Below are 24,611 nucleotides of genomic sequence, written 5' to 3'. Positions count from 1 at the left end.
CTTAAAACCTTCCTCCTAACCTTATCAAATCTCTCCCGGTATCCCAGTTCATCAGGGTACTGAGGAATAATTCGGACTCCATTAAGGCTGCTTCACAGGTACAAGAGATGTTTGAAAAATTCACCCAAAGAGGATACTCAAGATTTATATTGGAAAAGGCATACTCTAAGGCATTACAAATATATACAGATGGACCTACGGCAAAGAACACACAAACAAGACTAACCTTTCCCCAAACTTATCACTCACAATCTAGGGATATATCTGAAAAGCTACGGAATAATTGGGAAGTACTCCGAAAAGACAAAACATTACCTGTGATATTCCAGCAGAGTCCAATGATAAGCTATAGGAGAAATAAGAATTTAAGGGACTATCTGGTCCATACAGATATACAAACCCCGGGTCAACATACACAACAGAATCCTGGCTGCTTTCGCTGCTTAAAATGCACAGCTTGCAACAACATGACACCCGGAAAATCTTTTTTTCACCCCCATTCTGGCAAAGAATATAAGATACGACAACGGATTACCTGTACTACAACACATGTCGTTTATCGGATCACATGCCCCTGTGGCCTTATGTACATTGGGAAAACGTCTAATGACTTAAGGGAACGAATGAGAGGACACAGGTCAACTATCAGAATAGCACTCTCCAGTGGCATTGCATCTACTCCTATAGCCAAACATTTTCTCGAGATGGGACATTCACTACCAACCTTGAAATTTATGGGCATTGAACATGTTCCGACCCCGGTGAGGGGGGGTGACAGAGACACATTGCTTCTCCAGAGAGAAGACTTTTGGATTTTTACACTGGGGACTTTGTCTCCAGGGGGACTAAATGAGATCAATCCGTTGAATTGCTTTATTTTAAAAAGATAATGTTGTGTTCATTTGTTGCCGGTTCAAATAGCCTTATCAGGATAACACAGTAACCTTTTTTGTTTGTTTCTTTCTCTTTAGTGTTTACAGACTATGTAACCCAAGCCTGTTGTATATTGCGTATATGTTACTCGATATTGATGACTGCATTTCTCTAGGTCCTTGAATTCCCTGTATGGGATTGGTCTGCTACCCTTACTGATATCTACTACGTTGGTTTATATATATTTACTTTTTAGATCTCTTATTAGATCTGTATGTTAGGGTGGCACCTTTTTCCTCCTTTTTCTATAGATCTTCCTTGTATTTTAAGGATGTTCGAGTATGGGAATTCCCACATCTCGGCAATCCATTTGTTTACTTTCCATTCACTATGCACACTCCACAGGGTTAATCTCTCTACTTTGAGATAACGTTTTCTGACCTCTGACATAGCACTGATTACGTCACAACCTCTCTTTCGTATAGTTCACTCTCCAATCAAAACTCTGCTCTACCGTATTTAAATCACTATTTTTCCTGCTATTCACTGTCTTGATAAAAGTCCTTCGTGGACTGAAACGTCGACTTGATCGTTTCTGAATGTTTGCACGTTTGCAAAATAAACTTCATTGATTTTTTCAAAAAAGCCCTCTCGAGTGCACTCCTTTCTGTTTTGTATATATATATATATATATATATATATATATATATATTAAAAAATACAAACAATAAGTAAATTAAATTAAATATTTTTTTTTTTAAATAATTTTTAAAATAATTTTTTAAATAATTTTTTAAATAATTCCTCCTCAGGAAGCCCAGGCACATGTAGCCCAATCTCCATGGAGTTGGGAACCCCTGGGAGCCTGGGTGGTTAGTTCCACAGGCTGTGGGAATCCTCTGGCGTCCTGTGTGTGCTTCAGACCTCGATCAGACGATCAGCATAACGGTAAGACGCTCGCGCATGCGCAATGCGTCCGACCGGACTCAGAGTAAAATTTGCCCATGTCCAAAATGGCGGTTTCGCGATCTCGCGACCAAGTGCGCATGTGCGATCCTTTAAAGGTGCAGAGCGGGAAATTTGAAATGGCGGTTTTCAGACTTAAAAACGCTCGTTTTCAGTTCCCTTTACAGATACAGTGCTCTAGTAGACTGTTCTTAAATCTCTGCAGGTAAGTGAATTACTTTTCTTTTAAAATCTTCATAATATTGGGCTGGGAATACATTACCTTTTTTTTTAATGTTCTTAGCCCTACAGTCAGTATGGATCCATCATCCCCTTCTGCAAAATCAACGAGATCTGCTATAGGTCATAGGTGAGCAATGTTTTTTATGTTTTCTTCACGTTACAAAAAGAGTGCATAGAGGGTACAGTCTTATGACTTCTGTTTCTTACAGCCCTCGTGACCGGTCCTGTCCCAGATCCCCATCGAGGAGAAGGGAAAAACCGGCAGCCTGCCCGGGATGTGGAGCAAGGCCTATGGATAACTGCAGGCTCTGCAGAAGATGCTTAGCCATGGTCGCAGGTGAATCTGATCGCCAGAAGTCACCGCAAGCCTCTACCTCCTCAGCAAAGGATATTGCGTATTGGATTAAGCAAGCAGTGGTAGAGGGAATTGCTGAATCTCACAAGAATAAGAGATCAAGAGGTGAGACCTTCGGCATGGATTCAGATCAGTCTGAAGACGAATACAGACAACCTTCAGCGTACCAGGATTTAGAGCCAATCTCTTCCAGCGAAGAGGAGTATATGCTATGGAGCATTTGATTATGGCTGTTAGACGTACATTAGATTTGCCGGAAGAGGCCAAAGAATGTTCGGCTTCTGACAGACATTTTGGAGATTTGCATAAGAAAAGAACTTCCTTCCCAGTTCACAGCTCGATTAAAGACCTGATGAGGAACGAGTGGCAAATTCCTAGTAAAAGGATTACTAGTCAGGGAAGGCTTTCAAAGTTATACCCGATCAAAGAGGAGGATTCCAGATTGTGGACTACGGTCCCTAAAGTGGATGCTCCTATCATTAAGGTTGCTAAAAGATCTACGCTTCCGATTGATAGCAATGCTTCCCTTAAGGAGCCCATGGATAAAAGGATAGATGCTGATTTATCTAAAGCCTTCATGACAGCGGGTTTAGGTTGCCACCCGGCCGTATCCATCTCTGCTTTGTCTAGAGCCATGCGTTCCTGGTTGCTTGACTTGGAGGATGACATCGATAAAGGTGTTAGTAGACGTCAGATGGCAGAATCCTTAAGGGATATCAAACTCGCCAGTGACTGGCTTTTGGAATCCTCCACTGACCTTATTAGAATTCTTTCGAAGGTTATGGCCCATTCAGTCACCGCTAGACGGGCGCTTTGGCTAAGGTCCTGGGGGGCAGACCTTTCCTCTAAGAATAATTTATGCTCACTTCCCTTTATGGGAGAAGTGCTTTTTGGGAAACCGCTGGATGAAGCTATTAAGAAAGCAGCGGAGTTTAAACAGGTCATGCTGCCTCAAGATAGACGTCCTAAGAGACCTCATTTGGACCGCAGACCTTTTAGGGATCAAGGCTACTTTAGAGAAAGTAAGACCTACAGACCAGGCTGAGAATTCTCTAGGCATTCCAATTGGAAGAGCGGCCAGAATGTAAAATCCTCTAGGGGCAAGACGCAGACTTCTTCCTTTCGCCCCAACAAGCAGTTCTGAAGGTGGCTTACTCCAGGTTCCTCGAGTGGGAGCACGTCTTTCATTCTTTCAGAGGGCCTGGGAAATCATTCCGGATGCTTGGGTCAGATCCATTATCAGCGGAGGTTATCATCTGGAATTCGAAGAATATCCGCCTCCACCAAGGTTTGTTCGCACAAGGCTTCCTGCCAACATCCAAAAAAGAGAGATTCTGAGTCTCTATGTCTACAATCTTCTTATGGAAAAGGCCATCGTACCTGTACCCATAAGAGAAAGATTCCAGGGTTATTATTCTCCCCTGTTTTTGGTCAAGAAACCGGAAGGAAAATGGAGACCTATTCTAGACCTCCACCAGCTCAACCTTTACCTCAGAGTCAGAAGATTTCGCATGGAATCCATTCGCTCCATCATCCCTGTTGTTCATCACCAAGATTGGATGATATCAGTAGATCTCAGGGATGCCTATTTTCATGTCCCTATCACGATCGCCCATCAAAAGTTTCTCAGGTTTTGTGTCCGGAAAGAACACTTTCAATTTCAGGCCCTTCCTTTTGGTATAAGCACGGCCCCAAGGACCTTCTCGAAGGTTCTGGTCACCATCATTGCCTTGCTCAGAAAAGAAGGTGTAGCGGTGTTTCACTACCTGGACGACATCCTGGTAGTGGCCCCGGACCTAGGAATAATATTTCAACACAGACAACTAGTCCTCGACACTCTCTCATTTCGGTTGGCTCATCAACTACGAGAAGAGTCACTTGCATCCTTCAAGAGAACTAATATTCCTGGGAGCGAATTTCAATACAGACACGGCGATTGTATCTCTCGCACACGACAGAAAGATCGTACTTCAAGATCGGATAAGAGACTTCAGACTGAAGACTTCGGCCTCGGCAAGAGAGTTTATGAGGCTCCTGGGGACTCTCTCCTCCACGATAGAGCTTGTCAGGTGGGCGCAGTGGAACCTTCGCCCTCTTCAACAATTTTTTCTGAAAAATTTCAGGACCAGCTCGAGGGATTGGGAGTCACTGATTCACATTCCTTCGGCTCTGAAACAGAAGCTCCTTTGGTGGATGTCGTGGGAACATATCTCCCGAGGATTCCCCTTACGAGAAATAGACTGGGTGGTCATTACGACGGATGCCAGTCTGACAGGTTGGGGGGCACATTTAGGCAATCGATTTTTTCAAGAAAAATGGCCACCGAAAACTCAATGCTTGCCTTCCAACATCAGAGAACTAAGAGCTACTTTCCTGGCTCTTCTTCATTTTCAACAGGTCATCAGGCATTGCTGGGTCAAGTTGAGAGTGGACAACAAAGCAGCTGCTGCCTACATAAACCATCAAGGCGGAACAAGGAGTGTAGCCCTGATGAGAGAGATCGTTCCCATTATGACCTGGGCTCAGAATCATGTGGAAGGCCTGTGTGCCACCTATCTTCCAGGGAAGGAGAATGTATTAGCGGATTTCCTCAGCAGACACCTGATAGAAGCTTCAGAATGGCAACTTTCCAAGAGGATCTTCGCCCAGTTGGTCCAGAAGTGGGGTCTTCCCCAAGTAGACCTCATGGCAACCTATCGGAATGCGCAGGTTCCATGCTTTGTGTCAAGGAGATACCATCCAATGGCAGTTGCTCAGGATGCTCTATCCATCAGTTGGGTGTTCAATCTGGCTTATGTCTTCCCTCCGATTCCGCTCATACACGCTGTTCTGAGAAAGATCTCCAAAGAACATTGCAAGGTGATAGCTGTTCTTCCCTTCTGGCCTCGTCGTCCTTGGTTTCCCCTGTTGCAGAGACTATCGATGGACCTGCCTTGGGAACTTCCAATATCAGAAGACCTGCTGATTCAGGGTCCAGTGTTTCATCCGGAGCCTCACAAATTCAGGCTCCATGCATGGCTATTGAGAGGAAGTCTCTAGTTGAACATGGCCTTTCGGACCAGGTTATCTCAACCCTGTTACGTTCCAGGAATCCTTCTACTTCTTCTACTTACCATAAGGTATGGGAAGCCTTTGCACGATGGTGTAATTCCACGGTTCAAGATTTAAGTTCCCCTTCCGTGTCTCAGGTTCTGGGTTTCCTTCAAGCAGGCCTGGAGAGAGGCCTTCAACTTAACACGCTTAAAGTGCACTGCTCGGCTCTTTCAGCTCTTTCTGGTGTTCGTTGGGCATTAAATCCTATTGTGATTCGTTTCTTCAAAGCTGTCATTAGGATTAGACCTACTATCAAGGGATTCTCGGCTCCTTGGAATCTGCCTCTGGTTCTGCAGGCCTTGACGGAACATCCCTTCGAACCTATCGATGAGGTCCCTATGCAGGTTCTTTCTCTAAAGACCCTGTTGTTACTGGCCTTGGTATCTGCTAGGAGAATGTCAGATATCAGAGCACTGTCTTCTGAGCAACCGTTCACTACCTTCTTCGATGATAGAGTTGTGCTACGCCCTAGACCTGAGTTCCTTCCTAAGGTTGTTACTTCCTTCCACCTGAATCAAGAGATTGTCCTGCCGGGGTATTTTCAGGATCCATCATCTCCTGAAGAAGTAAGATGCCATACACTAGACCTGAGGAGGTGTCTTTCCACATATATTGGACGTTCAGCTAATTGGAGAAAGTCTCCCCAATTGTTTGTGATTCCTTGGGGTTCTCGTAAAGGTGAAGCAGCCTCTGTCGCTACCCTTCGTTCCTGGACCGTTCAGGCTATTTCTAGAGCTTACAGGTCGAAACAGGTTCCGGTTCCCAAGGACATCAAAGCTCATTCCACAAGGTCCATTGCTACTTCATGGGCTGCAGAGTCAGGGGTTTCTGCAGAGAGCATTTGTAAAGCTGCCAATTGGTCGTCTTTGAAGACCTTTGTACGTCACTACAGAGTGGATGTCTCTTCTCATTCTGATTCAGAGTTTGGCCTTTCGGTCTTGAACTCTTATAAGCCTTAAGTGGATATTAAACAATTTTTGTAGCATGACTTACCCTCCCTGAGGGGTTATTGCTTTGGGAATCCCATATGTTAAATGCTGCCATGATTAGCCAGGAATAGAGAAAATTTATTTATACTTACCGTAATTTTCTTTTCCTGGCTATTATTCATGGCAGCATTTGGTCTCCCGCCCTCTCTTGGTTTATTTGTCTTGTTACTGGACTGAGGTGTGGAGGATACTGGGGTACCTAATATAGTAGGGGAAGGTAGGCTTAATTGTTTGATTGATTGTGTTTCCTGTCCTGAGGGTTAGAGGGAGGAGCTAAACCCATATGTTAAATGCTGCCATGAATAATAGCCAGGAAAAGAAAATTACGGTAAGTATAAATAAATTTTCTCTAATATATATATATATATATATATATATATATATATATATATATATATATATATATATATATATATATATGTATATATAAATAAATAAAAATAATACGAAATATACATTTGTTTATATACAAAATTACATAAATAATTATATAAATATACACGTAGAATTCAAATATATAAATGTGCATATACATTTAAATTCTACGTGCGTATTTCTGTAATATTTTTACATAATTAAATAATTTTATTAATTGCAATTTGAGGGACCTGCCTGCCAACCCAGGCCGAAATTGCAGAGAATTTAACTGTAACTTTCTATGACACCCTAAAACCTGTACATGGGGGGTACCATTTTACTCGGGAGACTTTGCTGAACACAAATATTAGTGATTCCAAACAGTAAAACCTATCACAGCGATGATATTGTCAGTGAAAGTGACTTTTTTCAAATTTTTCACACACAAACAGCACTTTTACTGATGATATAATTGTTGTGATACGGTTTCCTTTTTTGAAACACTAATATTTTGTCTCCCGAGTTTAACAGTACCCCCATGTACAGATTTTATAGCGTTTTTAAAAGTTACAGGGTCAAATATATGGGTCAAATATTTTTACATTGAAAATGGGCAGGTTGGTTACGTTGCCTTTGAGAGCGTATGGTAGCCCAGGAATGAAAATTACCCCCATGATGGCATACCATTTGCAAAAGAAGACAACCCAAGGTATTGCAAATGGGGTATGTCCAGTCTTTTTTAGTAGCCACTTAGTCACAAACACTGGCCAAAATTAGCGTTCAATTTAGTTTTTTACTTTTTCACACACAAATAAATATGAACGGTAACTTTGGCCAGTGTTTGCGACTAGGTGGCTACTAAAAAAGACTGGACATACCCCATATTGAATACCCTGGGTTGTCTACGTTAAAAAAAATATGTACATGTGAGGTGTTATTCAGAGAATTTTGACAGATAATAGTGTTACAATGTCACTATTGATAAATTTGAAAAAATGTATGTTTTGAAACCACAATATCCTACTTGTACCTATAGCCCTATAACTTGCAAAACAAAGCAAAAAAGCATGTAAACACTGGATATTTTAAAACTCAGGACAAAATTTCGAATCTATTTAGCAGTTTTTTTTATTCGCTTTTGTATGTAACATGTATTTTTTTCATCATATTTTTTTATTTTTTTTCAATTAAATTACATGAGATTATATAAATAATGGTATGTAAAGAAAGCCTTTTTTGTCCTGAAAAAAACAACATATAATTTGTATAGGAACAGTAAATGAGAGAGCGGAAAATTACAGCTAAACACAAACACCACAAAAGTGTAAAAAGAGGCCTGGTCGCAAATGTACAACATCGCAAAAACAGTCCAGTCCTGAGAGGGGTTAAAGGCTGTAGTTGTCGGAGGGGTTATTCTGGTCTGTAAACACACAGGCTGCCCCTTCCTCTGGGCTGGGACTGTCTGGTTCAGCCCACTCACCACTCTCTTTATCAAGCCATTTAAACTGATGGGTCATCTTTTTACAGGCCTACCCGAACATCGGTTTTGGCACACCACAAATGACTCGGCACCACTAACATAACTCGGCTTATTGTCTCCGACCACAAATATATATATCTATATCTCAAAGTTCAACAAAAAGTATATTAACAAAACAGGTATCAATGTTTCCACCCTCCAGGGTCTTTATCAAGATACATACTGGGGAAAAAAGCACAATATTTATAGCATATAAATATACATTTAAAAATGTATCAATGAAACTGTATCAATGAATACAGCATAAATGTTTCCTAAACCGTCCAAAGTCTGTATAATTCACATGTAGGTCCCTTGGGGGGAAAGTCCAGATTCCTATTATTGCAATATAGGACCCAAGGATGTGCTGTATAGTCCTTTAAGGCAAAGAGAGACAAAATATAGTGTAACTCTATAACACAGTGATGGCGAACCTTTTTGAGCCCGAGTGCCCAAACCGCAATACATGCCAACTTTTTTTCCTTAAAGTGCCAACACGGCAATTGCGTGTGTGTGTGGGGGTGCGTGTGTGTGGGGGGATGCATGTGTGTGTGGGGTGCTGTGTGTGTGGGGGGGTGTTGTGTGTGTGTGTATGAGGGGTGCTGTGTGTGTGTGTATGAGGGGTGCTGTGTAAGTGTGTGGGGGTGCTGTGTAAGTGTGTGGGGGTGCTGTGTGTGTGTGGGGGGTGCTGTGTGTGTGTGGGGGGGGTGCTGTGTGTGTGGGGGGTGCTGTGTGTGTGTGGGGGTGCTGTGTGTGTGGGGGGGGTGCTGTGTGTGTGGGGGTGCTGTGTGTGTGGGGGGGATGCTGTGTGTGTGTGTGTGTGTGTGTGAGAGAGGGGTGCTGTATGTGTGTGTATGAGGGGTAATGTGTGTGTGAGAGGGGTGCTGTGTGGGGGGTAGGGGTGCTGGGCGGGGGTAAGGGTGCTGTGGGGGTAGGGGTGCTGTGGGGGGTAGGGGTACTGCTGGGGGTAGGGGTACTGCTGGGGGTAGGGGTACTGTGTGGGGGGTAGGGGTACTGTGTGGGGGGTAGGGGTGCTGTGTGGGGGGGTAGGGGTGCTGTGTGTGGGGGGTAGGAGTACTGCTGGGGGGTAGGGGTACTGCTGGGGATGGTAGGGGTACTGCTGTGGGGGGTAGGGGTACTGCTGTGGGGGGTAGGGGTACTGCTGTGGGGGGTAGGGGTACTGCTGTGGGGGGTAGGGGTACTGCTGTGGGGGGGTAGGGGTACTGCTTTGGGGGGTAGGGGTACTGCTGGGGGGGTAGGGGAACTGCTGGGGGTGGTAGGGGTACTGCGGGGGTTAGAGGTACTGTGTAGGGGGTAGGGGTACTGCTGTGGGGGGTAGGGATACTGCTGTGGGGGGGTAGGGGTACTGTGTGTGGGGGGTAGGGGTTCTGTGGGGGGTAGGGGTACTATTTGTGGGGGGTAGGGGTACTGCTTGGGGGAAGGGATACTGCTGGGGGGGTAGGTATACTGCTGGGGGGGTAGGGGTACTGTTGTGGGGGGTAGGGGTACTGCTTTGGGGGAGTAGGGGTACTGCTTTGGGGGAGTAGGGGTACTGCTGTGGGGGAGTAGGGGTACTGCTGGGGGGAAGGCGTGCTGCTGGGGTGAAGGGGTACTGCTGGGGGGGTAGGGGTACTGCTGGGGGGGTAGGGGTACTGCTGGGGGGGTAGGGGTACTGCTGGGGGTGGTAGGGGTACTGCTGGGGGGAGTAGGGATACTGCTGGGGGGATACGGGTGCTGGCGGAGGTAGGGTACTGCTGGGGGGGTAGGGGTACTTCTGGGGGGGTAGGGGTACTGCTGGGGGGATAGGGGTTCTGGGGGGTAGGGATACTGTTGTGGGGGTAGGGGCACTGCTGTGGGGGGAAGGGGTACTGCTGGGGGTAGGGGTACTGCTGGGGGGAAGGGGTACTGCTGGGGGTGGTAGGGGTGCTGGGGGTAGGGGTACTGTTGTGGGGGGTAGGGGTAATGCTGTGGGGGGGCAAGGGGTACTGCTGGGGGTGGTAGGGGTACTGCTGTGGGGGAGTAGGGGTACTGCTGTGGGGGGGGAAGGGGTACTGCTGTGGGGGGGAAGGGGTACTGCTGGGGGGATAGGGGTTCTTGGGGGGTAGGGGTACTGCTGGGGCGGTAGGGGTGCGGATGCTGTGTGTCAGTATCCCCCCCTCCCTCCTTCTTACCTTTAATGAAGTAGGGGGGGCGGCACAGCCATCCCTGGTGGTCCGGTGGTGGTAAGCACTGCAGGTGGAGGGATCTGTGAATCAGCTCCCCTGTCGTCCCGCGCGATGCTGTGTGGAGCGTTGCCATGGTAACGCTCGGCAACGCTCCACACAGCATCGCACGGGAGGACAGGGAAGCTGCATCACAGATTCCTCCCCCTGCCTCCCGACCCGGAAGCAGAGTAGGCGCCTGACGTTTCGGGCAGGCAGGTGCCTACTCTGCATTGGTGGCGAACCTATGGCCGCGTGCCCACAGAGAGGGCCCGGCGTGCCACCTGTGGCACGCGTGCCATAGGTTCGCCATCACTGCTATAACATTCATTTCCCCAGTACAAAAAATCCCCCCCTCCCCCGCAAATAGGAACTCTTACAATTTAAAAATGTGGTACTTATCACTAAGGACCACAATATCGGCTCAGATAGCAGCTCCTTCTCCCAAGGTATCAGAGGGAATGCCCGGTTCTCCAGAGGCGACAGCGTCTGCCTCGTGCACAAAGACAGGCTGTCAAGCGATCTTCTAAAGGAGAAACGCTGAGGGTAAATCCCACTGGCTACCAGAATCTTATCAGATCGAATACACTGCAGAGCTCGGTCGCAGGCACCTTTCAACGCGTTTCGCCCTTCTTCTGATGGCTTTCTCAAGAATGGTGCTGCGGCCGTTGCTTGGCGGTTTTATAATTTACCGGGCAAGCAGATTTAAAGGTCTTTAAAGGCATATGCTCACATTAGAAAATGGTAGCATTCTACTAGCAGTATATAAAACATTAAAACGTATGTACAAAGTGTCATATTAAGAGCTGTTGCACATTACAATTATAATATTCTTGAAACAATATATATTTTTTTTAAACAATAAAATACACATAAAATACATATTGCTGTCAATATAATAAACGTTAATATCTTTGTGTTAAATACATTGTACATCTCTACAATTGATTCAGGCAATCATATACTGTACAAAAAAAGTGGAGAACACCCAGAATACGTAGAATATTTTAAATTGAAACAACCTGAATTCAAGTCGAATATCCGTGGATATAATCGTATAAAAATCAGATAGGTAACATAGCGTAAAATAGTATGGAGCAAATAGTGTGAGTAAATATAAATGTAGATACACTCACAAATGAAGGTAAGATCAGGCTTGTCACCCTCTCAGGGGTAGTATGATGGATATGAGCTGTTATATCCTCCAGTAAAACATGTGAAAATAAAGGAAATCAAATATAGTGAAGTTTGTTGATATAATAAACAATCACATTTATTGGTTGCACTTACACATAGAAGGCATAAAATTGGCGTGTCTCCATACACTTATGGAACTCCTGGAAGATGGTGTTAAATTCCTGGCAATTAGGGTCCAAGAGCAATAGCATAGAGGCAGCCAAAGGACCAAAATACAATAAAATACAAATAAAATACAAAATAAAACATACAGGAGATCATATACTGTGTCATTCATATTTTCAATGTTCCCTACTTGACGATCGTTTTATAAGGTTTAATTTCGTATTGTCCCTTATCGTTGTTATCGGTGCTCAGTTATTTCTAAGGACACTCCTCATTTCCTACCTTGAAAACCTAGATGTTTTCAGTGTTAGCTAATTCAATATTTCCCAAGTTATCTAACCTTTCTCTGTTAGACCTACCAAATTATTTCTAGAGATATGTTTATATTGAGGACGCAACACTGTTAGTTGAAACAGATGTAACCTACGTTTTGCTGTATATACAAAATGTTTTAAACGATCAGGAATGTGGAAGAGACCACCACATTTACTCAATCTTAGATTTGCCGTTTAGTTCAGTGCTTTTTAAACACTGCCACTCGTGTCTATAAAGATTTTTTGAGCTGTATAAAACTAAACGGGGATTTCACCTACCCATACATATTTTGTACAGTGATAACCTATCTTATCCCCAAGAGGGGTATGCTTCATGTACCAAATAAAATTGAGTTCTGATATTTTATGTATAGATGGATCGTGTAAATCAAGTACAGGTCTCTATTATTTAGGCAAGTAAATTATGATTACGAGACAATCGTTCCTTATTGGAAGTATATTCAGATATTGAAGAATTCGTGGTCAACTTAAAAATATATACATATTCTCCTTCTTATATGCCTTTATAGAAGGAATATGGGAAAAAGGGGAAGAGAATGACATAAAATAAAGTAAGAACAAAACAAAAAAGCCTATTCTTGTGGCAAAGGCACATTGACAGGTACCTTCCGTGTCATGGAGCAAGAACTAAGTCTGTAGTGCACAATACAACAAAAATAAAGATAAGATAAAAAATACAAATTAACTACAGATGGCAAAGAATCCAACTACTGTGAACATATATAAATGGGGAGCAAGTCAGCTATAGGTGCTATAGAATCTCATCCATATCGTAGCACCCTGGCTACTACTATATCATAATATATTCGCTAATTCCAATTCTGCATTCAGACCTAAAGGTGCCAGGGTTTTCAGGCTATAAATCCAGAACATGTCCCGCTATGTTAGGATTTTGCTCAATTCACCTCCCCTCCATGGCTCTTCTACTTTCTGTTCTATAAATTCTTTGTTATTAAGTTTTATAAAAAGACAAAGACGAAAAAGAAAATACAATATGACAACCGAGAGAGGTGTTACAAAAAAAAAAAAAACCTTTCTCGGTAACGACTACATCACATAGGGTATATCGGATTAAGTCATATATATCTAAGAAATAACTCTTCCAATGCATATAGGTTTGAATTACAATATGAATAAGTCGAGTCATCACATTTCTGAGAAACCCACTACCCAAAGAGACAAAACATATAAGACAAATATAACTAGTCAGAGATAATGACATAAAATAACAGGTCGTGAGTTCCATAATAAAAAGAGAGAAAAAAAAAAAAGAAAGAAAAAAAAAAAGGAATATAAGCAAGGAGTAGCACTATTACCAATATATGGTCAGAATATGGCCATAGAGCCCATAAGACAATATCCATTACTGGGTTTCGGAAAAGTCTATGGATAATCTATTACATTTGTCCAGATGTTTCATATCAGCCCTTTAGTCATATCAACAAGATTGGAGTATAACGTCAGAATCTCAACATTAGGGTAATCATTCATAAGGATGATCCCTTTTTCCATCTCTAGTTGATATAATAATTGGGCTATAACTTGGTCTCTATTGGGGATCAAAGTACTTTTCCAGAATCTCGCAATAAGAATTTTAGTTGCTAATAAACAATGTATAATCACAATTTCGCGAGCATCCTTTATTTCTTCACCCATAATATGGAGAAGGGCAATTTCTGCTTTATGCTCCAGTCTAGGGCCTCTGATCCTGTATATTAAATTGAATGAAATATTCCACAGAGGCTTAATTCTGGGACAAGCCCACCAGATATGGAGCATAGAGCCGTCTTGTTGGAAACACCGCCAGCAAATTGACGGATAAGAGTTGGATATTTTTGCTAATCTAGTCGGTACCAAGTACCATCTGTGCATAATTTTGGCAAAGGTCTCTAAAATATTTAAACAGTGTATAGCTTTTTTAGTCATCATAAAGGATTTACACCAAATGTTAAATGGAATAGAAATTGCCAAATCATTTTCCCATTTAGTTAAAGCGTCAGGGATATCTGGATTACCCTTAAGTTTTATTAATTCTATCGCATGAGAGAACACCTTTTTTGCCCTCAAGCTGAAAAAAAAATTCCCAAACAGTTTTCCAAATTGGCCGTCTAAGACTAATAAATTATCTTTAAGATAGCTCTTTATACGAAGATAGTTAAATATTTCTCTAGGGGGTAAATCCAGCATATCTTTAAGAGCTTCGAAGCTTTTTAATTGTTGTTCATTATAAAGATCTTTTATCTTGAGATTAGGATCTTTATACCAGTTTACCAGATTAATCTCCAGCATATAGTGTTCTAAAGAGCTTAAACCCAAGTTCGCATAAAGTTTTTTGTTGATTTTTAGTTTTTTCTTTATAATATTCCTTTTTTTTAGTGTTTGTAATAAAGATAGAGGATATTGAGATGTAATCTCAGCCATTTGATTATTCTGACTTGCTTCTCTCCAAAGGAGAAATTCAAGATTATCTAATCCAGTTCTAGCTGCTTCGATCTTATACCAAGCTTGATTTTTAGAATCACTTAATTGGAGATTGCTGGCATGTACCAGCATATTAGCCTGATATATTTGGGAAATTAAGGGGTATCCTAATCCCCCCTGTTGGGCTTTCCTAGATAGGGTGTATGTATTAATTCTTGGTCTTTTCCCTCTCCAGATATAAGATGTAATACTACTTTGTAGCATACTTAACCAGTGTGTAGATATCGAGAGAGGGAGCATCCCAAAGAGATAAACCCATTTTGGGATTATGTAGGCTTTAATGGTGTTGATCCTTCCCCACCAGGAGATTTCATGCACTCTCCATTCTTTTAATAGGGTGTTAGTTTCTTTTAACAATTTCAAAAAATTAATTTCCATAGTCCTTTTTGTATCTGCAGATATAATCACCCCTAAATATTAAAACTCATTTTCCGTCCATTTAAAATCAAAATCTTTCTTTAATAATGTTAATTTGTCTCTTTGTATATTAATAGACATAGCTATTGTTTTATTCATATTCAAGCTATAGTTTGAGACACTACTATAGTTATCAAATTCTTGCATTAAATATGGGAGGGAAACATGGGGCTCTGTAATAGAAATTAGAATATCGTCTGCATACAAACATATCTTCCATTCATCATCTTGTGTACCCATTCCTCTAATCCTATCATTTTGTCTGATATTATTCGTCAAAGGTTCTATTGATAACACATATAGTAGGGGAGAAATAGGGCACCCCTGCCTTGTCCCATTATTAATACTGAACCAGTCTGAGCATATCACGAGTTACTATACGAGCTGAGGGTTCGAATAAATAGCCCCAACTGCATCCATGAACCACCCCTCAAAACCGAATTGTGAGAGAGTTCTCCTCAAAAACCCCCACCCGACCCTGTCAAAGGCTTTTTCAGCATCCACCGACAGGGTCATTAGGGGGGTTCCCTTAGCCCGAGCCCACTCCAGCAGATTCAGGACCCTACGTGTATTATTAAATGAGTGCCTCCCCAACATTAAGACTATCTGATCTTGATGGATGAGTGATGGCAATACTGTTTTTAATCGTTCCGCTAAAATTGCGGCATAAAGTTTAACGTCAACATTAACCAAAGAAATGGGACGATAGTTACTCACTTCATGGGGGATTTTACCTTGTTTCAAAATCGGAGTGATATGTGTCCTTAATAGGTCTACAGAGGCAGACCCTTTAGTCGCCATTTCATTAAAGGTGTTCGTTAACAACGGGAGAAGTTGTTTTTTAACAACCTTGTTGAACGAGTTCGTATACCCGTCCGGACCAGGGGCTTTTCTATTAACAAGCTTATCAATTGCTAATTCAACTTCATTCTGAGATATAATTCTATTAAGTCTTTCTTTTTGGTCATATGATATTTTTAACAAATTAGATTTTTCTAAGTATTTCTCCAACGAACCTATATCAGGAGACTTATTCAAATTATAAAATTTTTCATAAAAATACCTAAATTTACTGTCAATTTCATCTGGTTTATAGATAAAGTTTGTTCCATCTCCTAATTTGGAGATATTTTGCTCAGTCCTTTTTTTTCTTTAATTTATTTGTTAGCATTAAGTCAACATGGTTATTCTTATAATAATATTTAATATTAAGTTTATTTAGATTACGTTCTATCCTGTTTTTGATCTGTGCATTTATCTTTTCTTGGCAGATTTTAATAGCTGATGCTCTCATGTCAGAAATAAATAGCTTATTGGCTTTAGCAAGATTGTAAAATTCTATATAAAGATCGGACAGACTCTTGTCTATATTCTTTTTTTTTTGATGGCTTGCTAATTTCTTAATACCACAATATGTGAGTAGTGCCGGATCACTATTGTGATGTACTTTGAAGTGGCTGTACAGACAGTGTTTCTCGAAACCTCTTCTGATGTTGTAAACATGCTCTCTAAGACTGATTTTTAATGTTCTTTTTTTTTTGACCCACATATTGGAGGTCACACGGGCACTCCAACATATAGATAACCTGTTTGGTATTGCACGTAATGCATTCTTTAATATCAAATATTTCCTTTGTCACCAAGGACTGAAAGGTCATGCAGTTCTTCCCTCTAGTGCTTGTTAGTTTGCATATGTTTCAGTTTCCACATTTGAAATAGCCTTTCTCATCACTTAAAAAGTGCTTCCTTTTCTTCAGCTTATTGTAGCTATGTACAAATCTGCTCTTTAACGTGGGTGCTCCCCTGAAGATTATTTTTGGTTTTATGGGTAAATACGGAGCTAGTATGGGGTCCTGGCGTAACAAGTGCCAGTGATTTTGCACACTCTTTTAAAAAAAAAAAAAAAATGTGTTTGTGCACTGTAATTGAGCACTAGGGGGCATAGGTCACCAGTGTACTTATATTGCTTAGCATTGTCCTGTTTTTTTATCCAAAAGTGTGGAACGTTCTATGGTTTCTATTCTCATGAGGGCTGTATCTAATAATTCTACATCATAACTTTTCTCTGTGAATTGTTGTTTCACCTTTTGAAGTTGTAAACCACATACCTCTGGGTCTGTATAGTTCTTCTTGACTCTTATAAATTGGCTAAATGGAACACTGGATAACCATGATGGATAATGGCAGCTAGAAGTCAAAATGAAGCTGTTGACATCTACTCTTTTAAAGAAGGTCTTAGACTTCAAAATGTGTTGGTCCGTATCTAGGATCAGATCTAGGAAGTCTATGTCCGTAAAGCTATATTTATATGTGAAGGATAAATTATACTCATTCCTATTGATGTATGAGAGAAAATCTAACAGGTCTGCCTCCTTTCCTATCGAGATAAAGAAGCAGTCATCGATGTACCGTCTATAGAAGACCAGGTTGGCCCCCCACGGGTGGCCTTGCCATATGAACAGATTTTCCCAGTGGGCCATAAAGATATTGGCATAGCTCGAGGCGAACCTGGTCCCCATAGCGGTACCATTAACCTGTAGGTATATATCTTCCCCATACCAAAAGAAGTTATTGTTCAGTATGAAGTCTATACTGTCAATTCCACCTGTTCCACTAGCATTGTGGGATCCTCATACAGAATTTCCACTTGCATTGGCAATTAGTTTTATTCTATAAATATTATGTTTAGTTCCACAGTATGTATCTTGATAAAAACCCAGGAGGGTCAAAACATTAATGTTTGTTTACCTCTTTCACCGCTCGGCAGCACCCGGGTGGTTACTATTTGTTATATACTTAAATATTACATATTTAATTTAAAAAATATATATAGGTTGTTATATTTTTTCTGCTCCTCCTGCATAATATCAGGGTTAAAAATAGCTGAGCTGGAAAAATTCTCCCTGTAATCTATGTTTTCAGATCGGCTATTTTAGCCTTCTATTTGAAATTCAATTGTGAATACCACTGTTAACATGTATTGTATCACATGGGACCATCTTTTTTAGTTTGTTCTCCTGTTTCGGTTTGAGAGAGTAGCCATTTAACCCAGCGAGACAAAGTGGTGCTAGTGACGGGGTTAAACGGAGGACGGATGGATAAAAACAGATGGGGAGAGGATGCGGAACGGTGTAGCTTGGTGCAATCCTTAAATTCCCGGAGGCAAGCCACTGGACACAGTGCCGGCGTAGTGGGGAAACTCGGATAAGATATTGACCTAATAGATGTTTTGGTGCGTCTACTGATATTGAATGTTACTCCTTCTGTGGTATATGATCTGGCATCAAAATCCAGTGCTCGGACATCCGAGACCCTTTTCAGGAGATGAGACAAAACAAACAGACCAACTTGGCTGATAGTTGTCGTAGGGAGAGCGCGGAAGGATAATACCACCGATACATCCCAGGTTGCGGTGTAACATGGTCTGGTCGGCCGGGAAAGGTGAGAATCTTTGAGGAGCCGACACACCAGGGGGTGCTGTCCCGCCGGGCAGCCATCAAAACCCTGATGCAGTGAGGAGATAGCCTGTAGGCCTTACCTGCTTCAAAGAGGGAAGTCAGGAACTGTAGGACCGTGGTCACAGGGGCTGAAAAGGGATCCATGTCCCTAGCCAGGCACCAACCAGTCCAAGCTGACCCATATGCCCATCTAGTGCCGGGAGCCCATGCCTCCGCCAGCAGACGTCTAGTAGTGTCTGAAACTCCCTGGACCTCCTAGGGTCCCCTGAAATCCACCACGCCAGGAGCGGGAGGGAACCTTCTAACAGGAGAGGGTGGCAACACCCTATCGGATCCAGTAGCAGTTCATCCCACACTGTCATCCCAAGAAGCTGAGGGAACCACGATTGTTTTTCCCAGAAAGGGGTCACTAGGACCAGCTTAGCCTGGTATCTGCAGGAGTGTAGAAGGGGGCTAGGGATCATGGAGAACAGGGGTAAGGCATATAGGAGGCCTCCGCTTCAGTCCTGCAGGAAGGCGTCCACTGCCTCTGCCGCCGGGTCCATCCGCCAGCTGAAGAATCGCGGGAGGTGGGTGTTGAGCCGGGATGCGAATAGGTCTATAGCAAAGGGGTCCCAAAGAGACAATATACTGGAGAACACGTTCGTGTCCAATTTCCAGTCGCTGGAGTCCGATAGATGTCATGAACCCCAGTCCGCCTGGATGTTGTGTAGTCCTGGTAGGTATTCCGCTTGGACCACCAGGTTCCGGTCTAAGCAAAAGTCTTTTGCCAATCTGGCCAGAACCGCAGACTGAGTAATGTCCAAGTGGTTGACATACCTCACCGTGGAGACGTTGTCCATGCGGAGGCGGATGCATGTATGAGCCCGGTCCCTCGCGAAGCTGCGGATCGTGAAGGAGCCTGCCAAGAGTTCCAGTGCGTTGATGTGCAGTCGGGATTCGGATTCTGACTAGCGACCCCCTGTCGACATACCTGCGCAATGAGCCCCCAGCCATGGAGGCTCGCATCTGAGTTGATGGTGCACTCAGGCATGGAGCCGAAGATCGCCCTGCCGTTCCAAGCGGATAGGTTGAGGATCCACCATTTCGCAGTTCGTCCTTTGTCTCGTTGTCTAGCGACACCAGGTCCGCGTACGATGCGCTGGCCCTCAGGTGAGCTATTTTGCAGGCTTTGCAGTGCGCGGTAGTGGAGCGGACCCGGGAACACTGCCTGAATGGAGGATGTGAGGAGGCCGATGAGGCGCGCCAGTTGCCGCAAGGTGAGTTACGGCCGTATGAGAGCTCTACGGAGCTCCTTGCGTATCGAACAAGTCTTGGACATCGGAAGGCTCAGAGTGTCCGTCTCTGTATCCACTAGGAATCCCAAGAATTCCATATGAGTGGCGGGAGTCAGGCACAACTTTTCCCGGGTGATAATGAAACCTAGGCGGGAGAGTAGGTTCACCGCCAGCCGCAGGTGCGCAAGAAGTATGGAGCATTCCTGGCCATGAGCAGCATGTCGTCTAAGTATATGATTAGACAAATGCCTCGACTGCATAGCCAGGCCATTGCTGGGCGCAGCAGCTTGGTAAAGCACCATGGTGCCGATGAAAGGCCAAAGGGAAGGCAGGTGAACCTCCAAGTCTCTTTCCGCCAATGGATATGCAAGAGATCTCGGGATTCTGTGGCTATAGGCACTGTGAGGAATGCATCCTTGAGATCCAGCTTCGCCAACCAGTCCCCATGAAGGAGTAGGTCTCTCAATTGATGGGAAATTGCAGTACCTCACCATGGCATTGAGTGGGCGCAGGTTTATGACTGGGCACATTTGGGCGCCCTTCTTTTCCACCAGGAATACTGCTTACGACTCCTGTGGAGCCCGGGGGTTCCCGTTCTATTGCTCTCTTGGCGAGGAGCGAGGATAGCTTGTCGTTGATCAACCTGCGATACCGGAGGGAGAAGGATACTTACAGGGTTCACTACAAGGTCTACGTGGAACTCGCGAATAGTGTTTAGTACCCAGGGGTCGGAAGTTATCTGTGCCCAGGCTGGGAAAAAATTTTGGAGTCTGCCCCCTACATAAACATAAGAAGAAACAGGAGGTATGTGTAAACTCCCCATAAGGTCATCTGGAACCGGTGTTACCACGGAAACCTCTGGATCACCACGGGCGTCCGCGTAATGGGAAGAATGGGGAACGGGTGCTCGTCTCCTGGAAGTTGGAGCGGTGCTGAAAGGAGCCTCGTCCTGAGCCACGGGACTGAAAGTAGGACCGGCCAGACAGATGGCTCCTAGATCTGCCGGCCCTGGAGAGACCTTCCCTGGAATACCCATCTCATGGAGGTTTGGGCCTTGTCAAGGGCTGTAAATGCCAATACAAAGCGTTCCAGGTCTTTAATTAAGGAGTCATCAAATAGTAAACCTTGGGCATCCTTCCCAGCCTCTGTGAGGGCAAGGTTGGCCAGTTTAGGCTTTATCTTGAATAAAATGGCTTTACGCCATTCAATAGAGAGGGAGGTATTGACACTACTGGCAATACAAATAGCCCTTTGGACCCAACCAGGTCTTTGAAAAGTTTTGCCAGTGGGCCAAAAACGTCTAAGTGCTTATCCTGGCATGACTTTAGGGCAGAGTCTAGGCCCTTATGTGGATTCCAGTCCAATTAAGTCAGGAATTGGGTCATTTTTGGGTATTCCAGACTTTATTTGGCACCATAGGCCTCGGACACTCTGCCCTCAATTTGTTCCATGCCGCTTTACTGAGGTTCTTGGCTACATGGTCTGCTGGGAGCCACTGCGCTGACCTCGGATGGTGTAGCTCATCCGGGTCGAAGAGAAGTTCTCCCAATGGATCCAAGAGGGTGGACCCCGCAGTTGCGGGGTGAAGCGCCCCTGCGTCGCCTCCGGACATCTCTGCCTGAGCAGAGGGAAGGAGGTCAAGGCCCAGCTCAGCGGTATCAACATCAGAGTCATCATCTGACTCAATCATAGCCTCCTCACCTGACCCGATTTCTGAGTTGGAGTCACTCTCAAGTTGTGCTCTGGCACATTTCCATAGCCACGCCCATTCTGCCTGGTGCGGAAAGGCTCTTTTGTGTGGATGGTACACGCTTTCTGGGGCGACCATAGGTATGCCAGTCTTAATAGTTCTGGAGGCAAAGGGAGAGGGGTGTTTAGTCTTATGGGTCGCCTTCTTGGGTGCATCCCCAGATGGGTCCACAGCGGGACGCGGGAGAGGCGTCATGGAACCTGACATGTGTGCATCCTAAGGATGTGGCAGGAGGGCCTGGGAGATGGTATGGGAGAGGGTAGAGGACGTGGACCCCATGGCTGCCATAATGGCATCTGTCACCGAGCGCTGTAGTGCCAAGAATTGGTCCCCTTCAGGGTGGATGGGCCTGTCTGCCAGAGTTGGTGGTGAGCCTGAGGGGACAGGGGTCTCTCCCAGAGATAATGGGGTATCTATCTCCCCAGAGGGTGGGGAGCAGGAAGGCACAATATCCCTATTAGCTAACATAACAAAGTAGTAAGGGTTAGTCACCAAAACTATGGAGAAAATGAACGATATCTCACCAGGGCCCAGACCAGTGGCACACACACACATGAGGTAGAGAGACGGGAAGTCAGAAAGTAGCCGCCGAGAATCTCACGAGATTTGCGGCAAAAACCTGTGAATTTGTCGATAGAAAGAACCGAACGTTTGTCAAAATAGACGAATTTGTGTAAATAAAACAGATAAATGGAAAAAAACAGCCGTTCGAACAAATTTAGTAGAACGCGGCAGATAGGCGAATGATGCTATATACCAGTAAAAAATAACGAACGGCATGTGTTTGCGATGAATTTAGCTGAACGGGCGAGATTCATGCACCAAAACAGCCGAACAGAAAGGAGAATGAAGCACAAAATGGTGCCAAAGGCAGTGAGAGGGAGAGATGGAGCCAGAAACGGCGAGAAAAGATAAGAGACTGAAAAGGAGATAAGAGTAACCAGGGAAAATAAAGTGAGAACAACACAAATTAACTATCTCACAAAGAAGGTCTGGAACCCTGGGAGACAACAATACATACATAGTAATAAACAAACATAAATAATTAAACGGAGAAAAAACATTCCTAATAGGATAAAATAAAATAATAATATTGAATCTATCAACAGAGAAGAAACAATATATTAATAAATGACAATAAATAATAATATCAATAACAATAAATCACTGAATAAATAAGTAATATATAGGAGTAAAAATGTAAGCTGTACTTATCTTTGGAGCAGCAAAGAAAGAGGGAAATGGAAGCGAAGTGCTGCCTATTATACTGGGACCTGTGCAGGGAGGGGCCTATGTTACTGTATGTTCATTGTTTTTTCATTCTGTTTGTATTCTTTGCTGCTATTGGTGGACAGTAAAGAAAGGGTTATGCAATATGAGCCTCTGTATCTTGTTATAAAATTGATGATTACAATAAATAATGTTGAGGGAAATCTCAAATCAATTTGACTTCGTATTTGAGGACAGCGAGATGTCGCTCTTTGTGTCTCTACAGCCAGAAGTGAGAGCAGGAAGATCCTACTTGGACCTTCTGTTATTTCTTGACAGTTCATTGGCTGAGTGTTAGATGACTTTGCCCTGCCAGTCTTAGCTCAGTGAAGGAAGCTTCTGACAGTAGCAATGGTATCGACAGGCGTCCAGCAGACCCCAAACCTTTAGCAAATTTAGCAGGGACTAATGAAAGTATTTAGAAAATTAGGCAGACTAGATGGGCCGGATGGTTCTTATCTGCCGTCACATTCTATGTTTCAAATTGTGTGACCGCTTGCACTGGGGGGTGGGGGGTATTGCCAGGTCACTCCTTGTACCATAGCCACTACTGCACTTCCTCACTAGAAACATTAATGTTTTCAAGACATTTGTTACACAGTAAGAACAGGGGTTTATTAACAAAACTCTTCTAATGCTTCATAATGTTTCTTTTACCATAATGATAATGAAATAAAACTAAAAAATTCCCTTTACAGCTGGCTGAGAAGTATGGCTCGGTGTACACCATCTATTTTGGATCCCGGCCAGTTATTATTCTTTCTGGCTACCAAACTATTAAAGAAGCCCTTATAGACCAAGCCGATGATTTTAGTGGCCGAGGACAGCTGCCGACAGTTGACAGAGTCTTCAAAGGACATGGTGAGTAATGTCCAACGCGTTTCTGTGCAAAACACTAACATTCCAATTTGCTATTTAAATGCTTATAATTGTAACTAAAATAATTATTTCTTCCGATTATAAATATCTGAGTCTCATTGCAGGTGTATATCTAGAACCTAAACCTCTTTTTCGCAAAAAAGGCAGTGTTTACTGACGGATAGTTCTGTCACATTCACATTTACATTTAAAAGCATGCAGGGATTGGATATACACATCAGAACAACTAAATGAAGCTGTAGTTGTTCTTGTGACTATAGTGTCCCTTTAAGTAAATTGCGCTTTTTTTGTTTCACATCAGTCAGTAGGTATAGAAGCCCGACGTTTAGGTAGGTTCATGGTAGCTTTAAAATGTCCCAGTTAATTCTGTTTGGCCTGTTTTCAAGGGATATTACAATGTAAAATACTTTAATTCACTGTAAATAGATTAAGAAAAAGAAACAAGGATTTAGAATAAAGAGAAACTATGGCAGCACATTCTGAGCCTCACCCCTGCTCCAAATAAACGGAATAATGATAATTGCACAGTTTGTGGCTTTATTTGTTGTTCACACTCCTGAACTCCAGATGGAATCTGAACATAATGCCTGCCAATAGCACATGGAATAAAAAAATAAAGCAAACTCTTTTAGCTACAGTTGCAAGAACAATTAATACACAGTTACATAGCTGAAAAGAGACTTGTGTCCATCAAGTTCAGCCTTCCTCACATTTGTTTTTTGCTGTTGATCCAAAAGAAGGAAAATAAACCTAGTTTGAAGCACTTCCAATTTTGCAACAAACTAGGAAACAAATTCCTTCTTGACCCCAGAATGGCAGTCATTTATCCTTGGATCAAGCAGTTATTACCCTACATCAGTTATTACCC

At 43.3% G+C, this 24,611-nt stretch overlaps 1 protein-coding gene across 1 annotated transcript in view; it reads left to right on the top strand.

Annotated features, from left to right (window-relative positions):
• The window catches only part of LOC134572296 (cytochrome P450 2G1-like), a 51,254-nt gene that overhangs the window by 7,484 nt on the left and 19,159 nt on the right, over positions 1-24,611 (top strand). Inside the window, exon 2 of the mRNA XM_063431177.1 lies at positions 23,563-23,725. Coding sequence (XP_063287247.1) covers positions 23,563-23,725 — 163 coding nt within the window. The remainder of the gene's footprint in view (positions 1-23,562; positions 23,726-24,611) is intronic.

The sequence above is a fragment of the Pelobates fuscus genome, chromosome 9 (genome assembly GCF_036172605.1).
Source record: "Pelobates fuscus isolate aPelFus1 chromosome 9, aPelFus1.pri, whole genome shotgun sequence".
NCBI lineage: Eukaryota > Metazoa > Chordata > Amphibia > Anura > Pelobatidae > Pelobates > Pelobates fuscus.
This window is presented reverse-complemented; position numbering and strand designations above follow the sequence as displayed.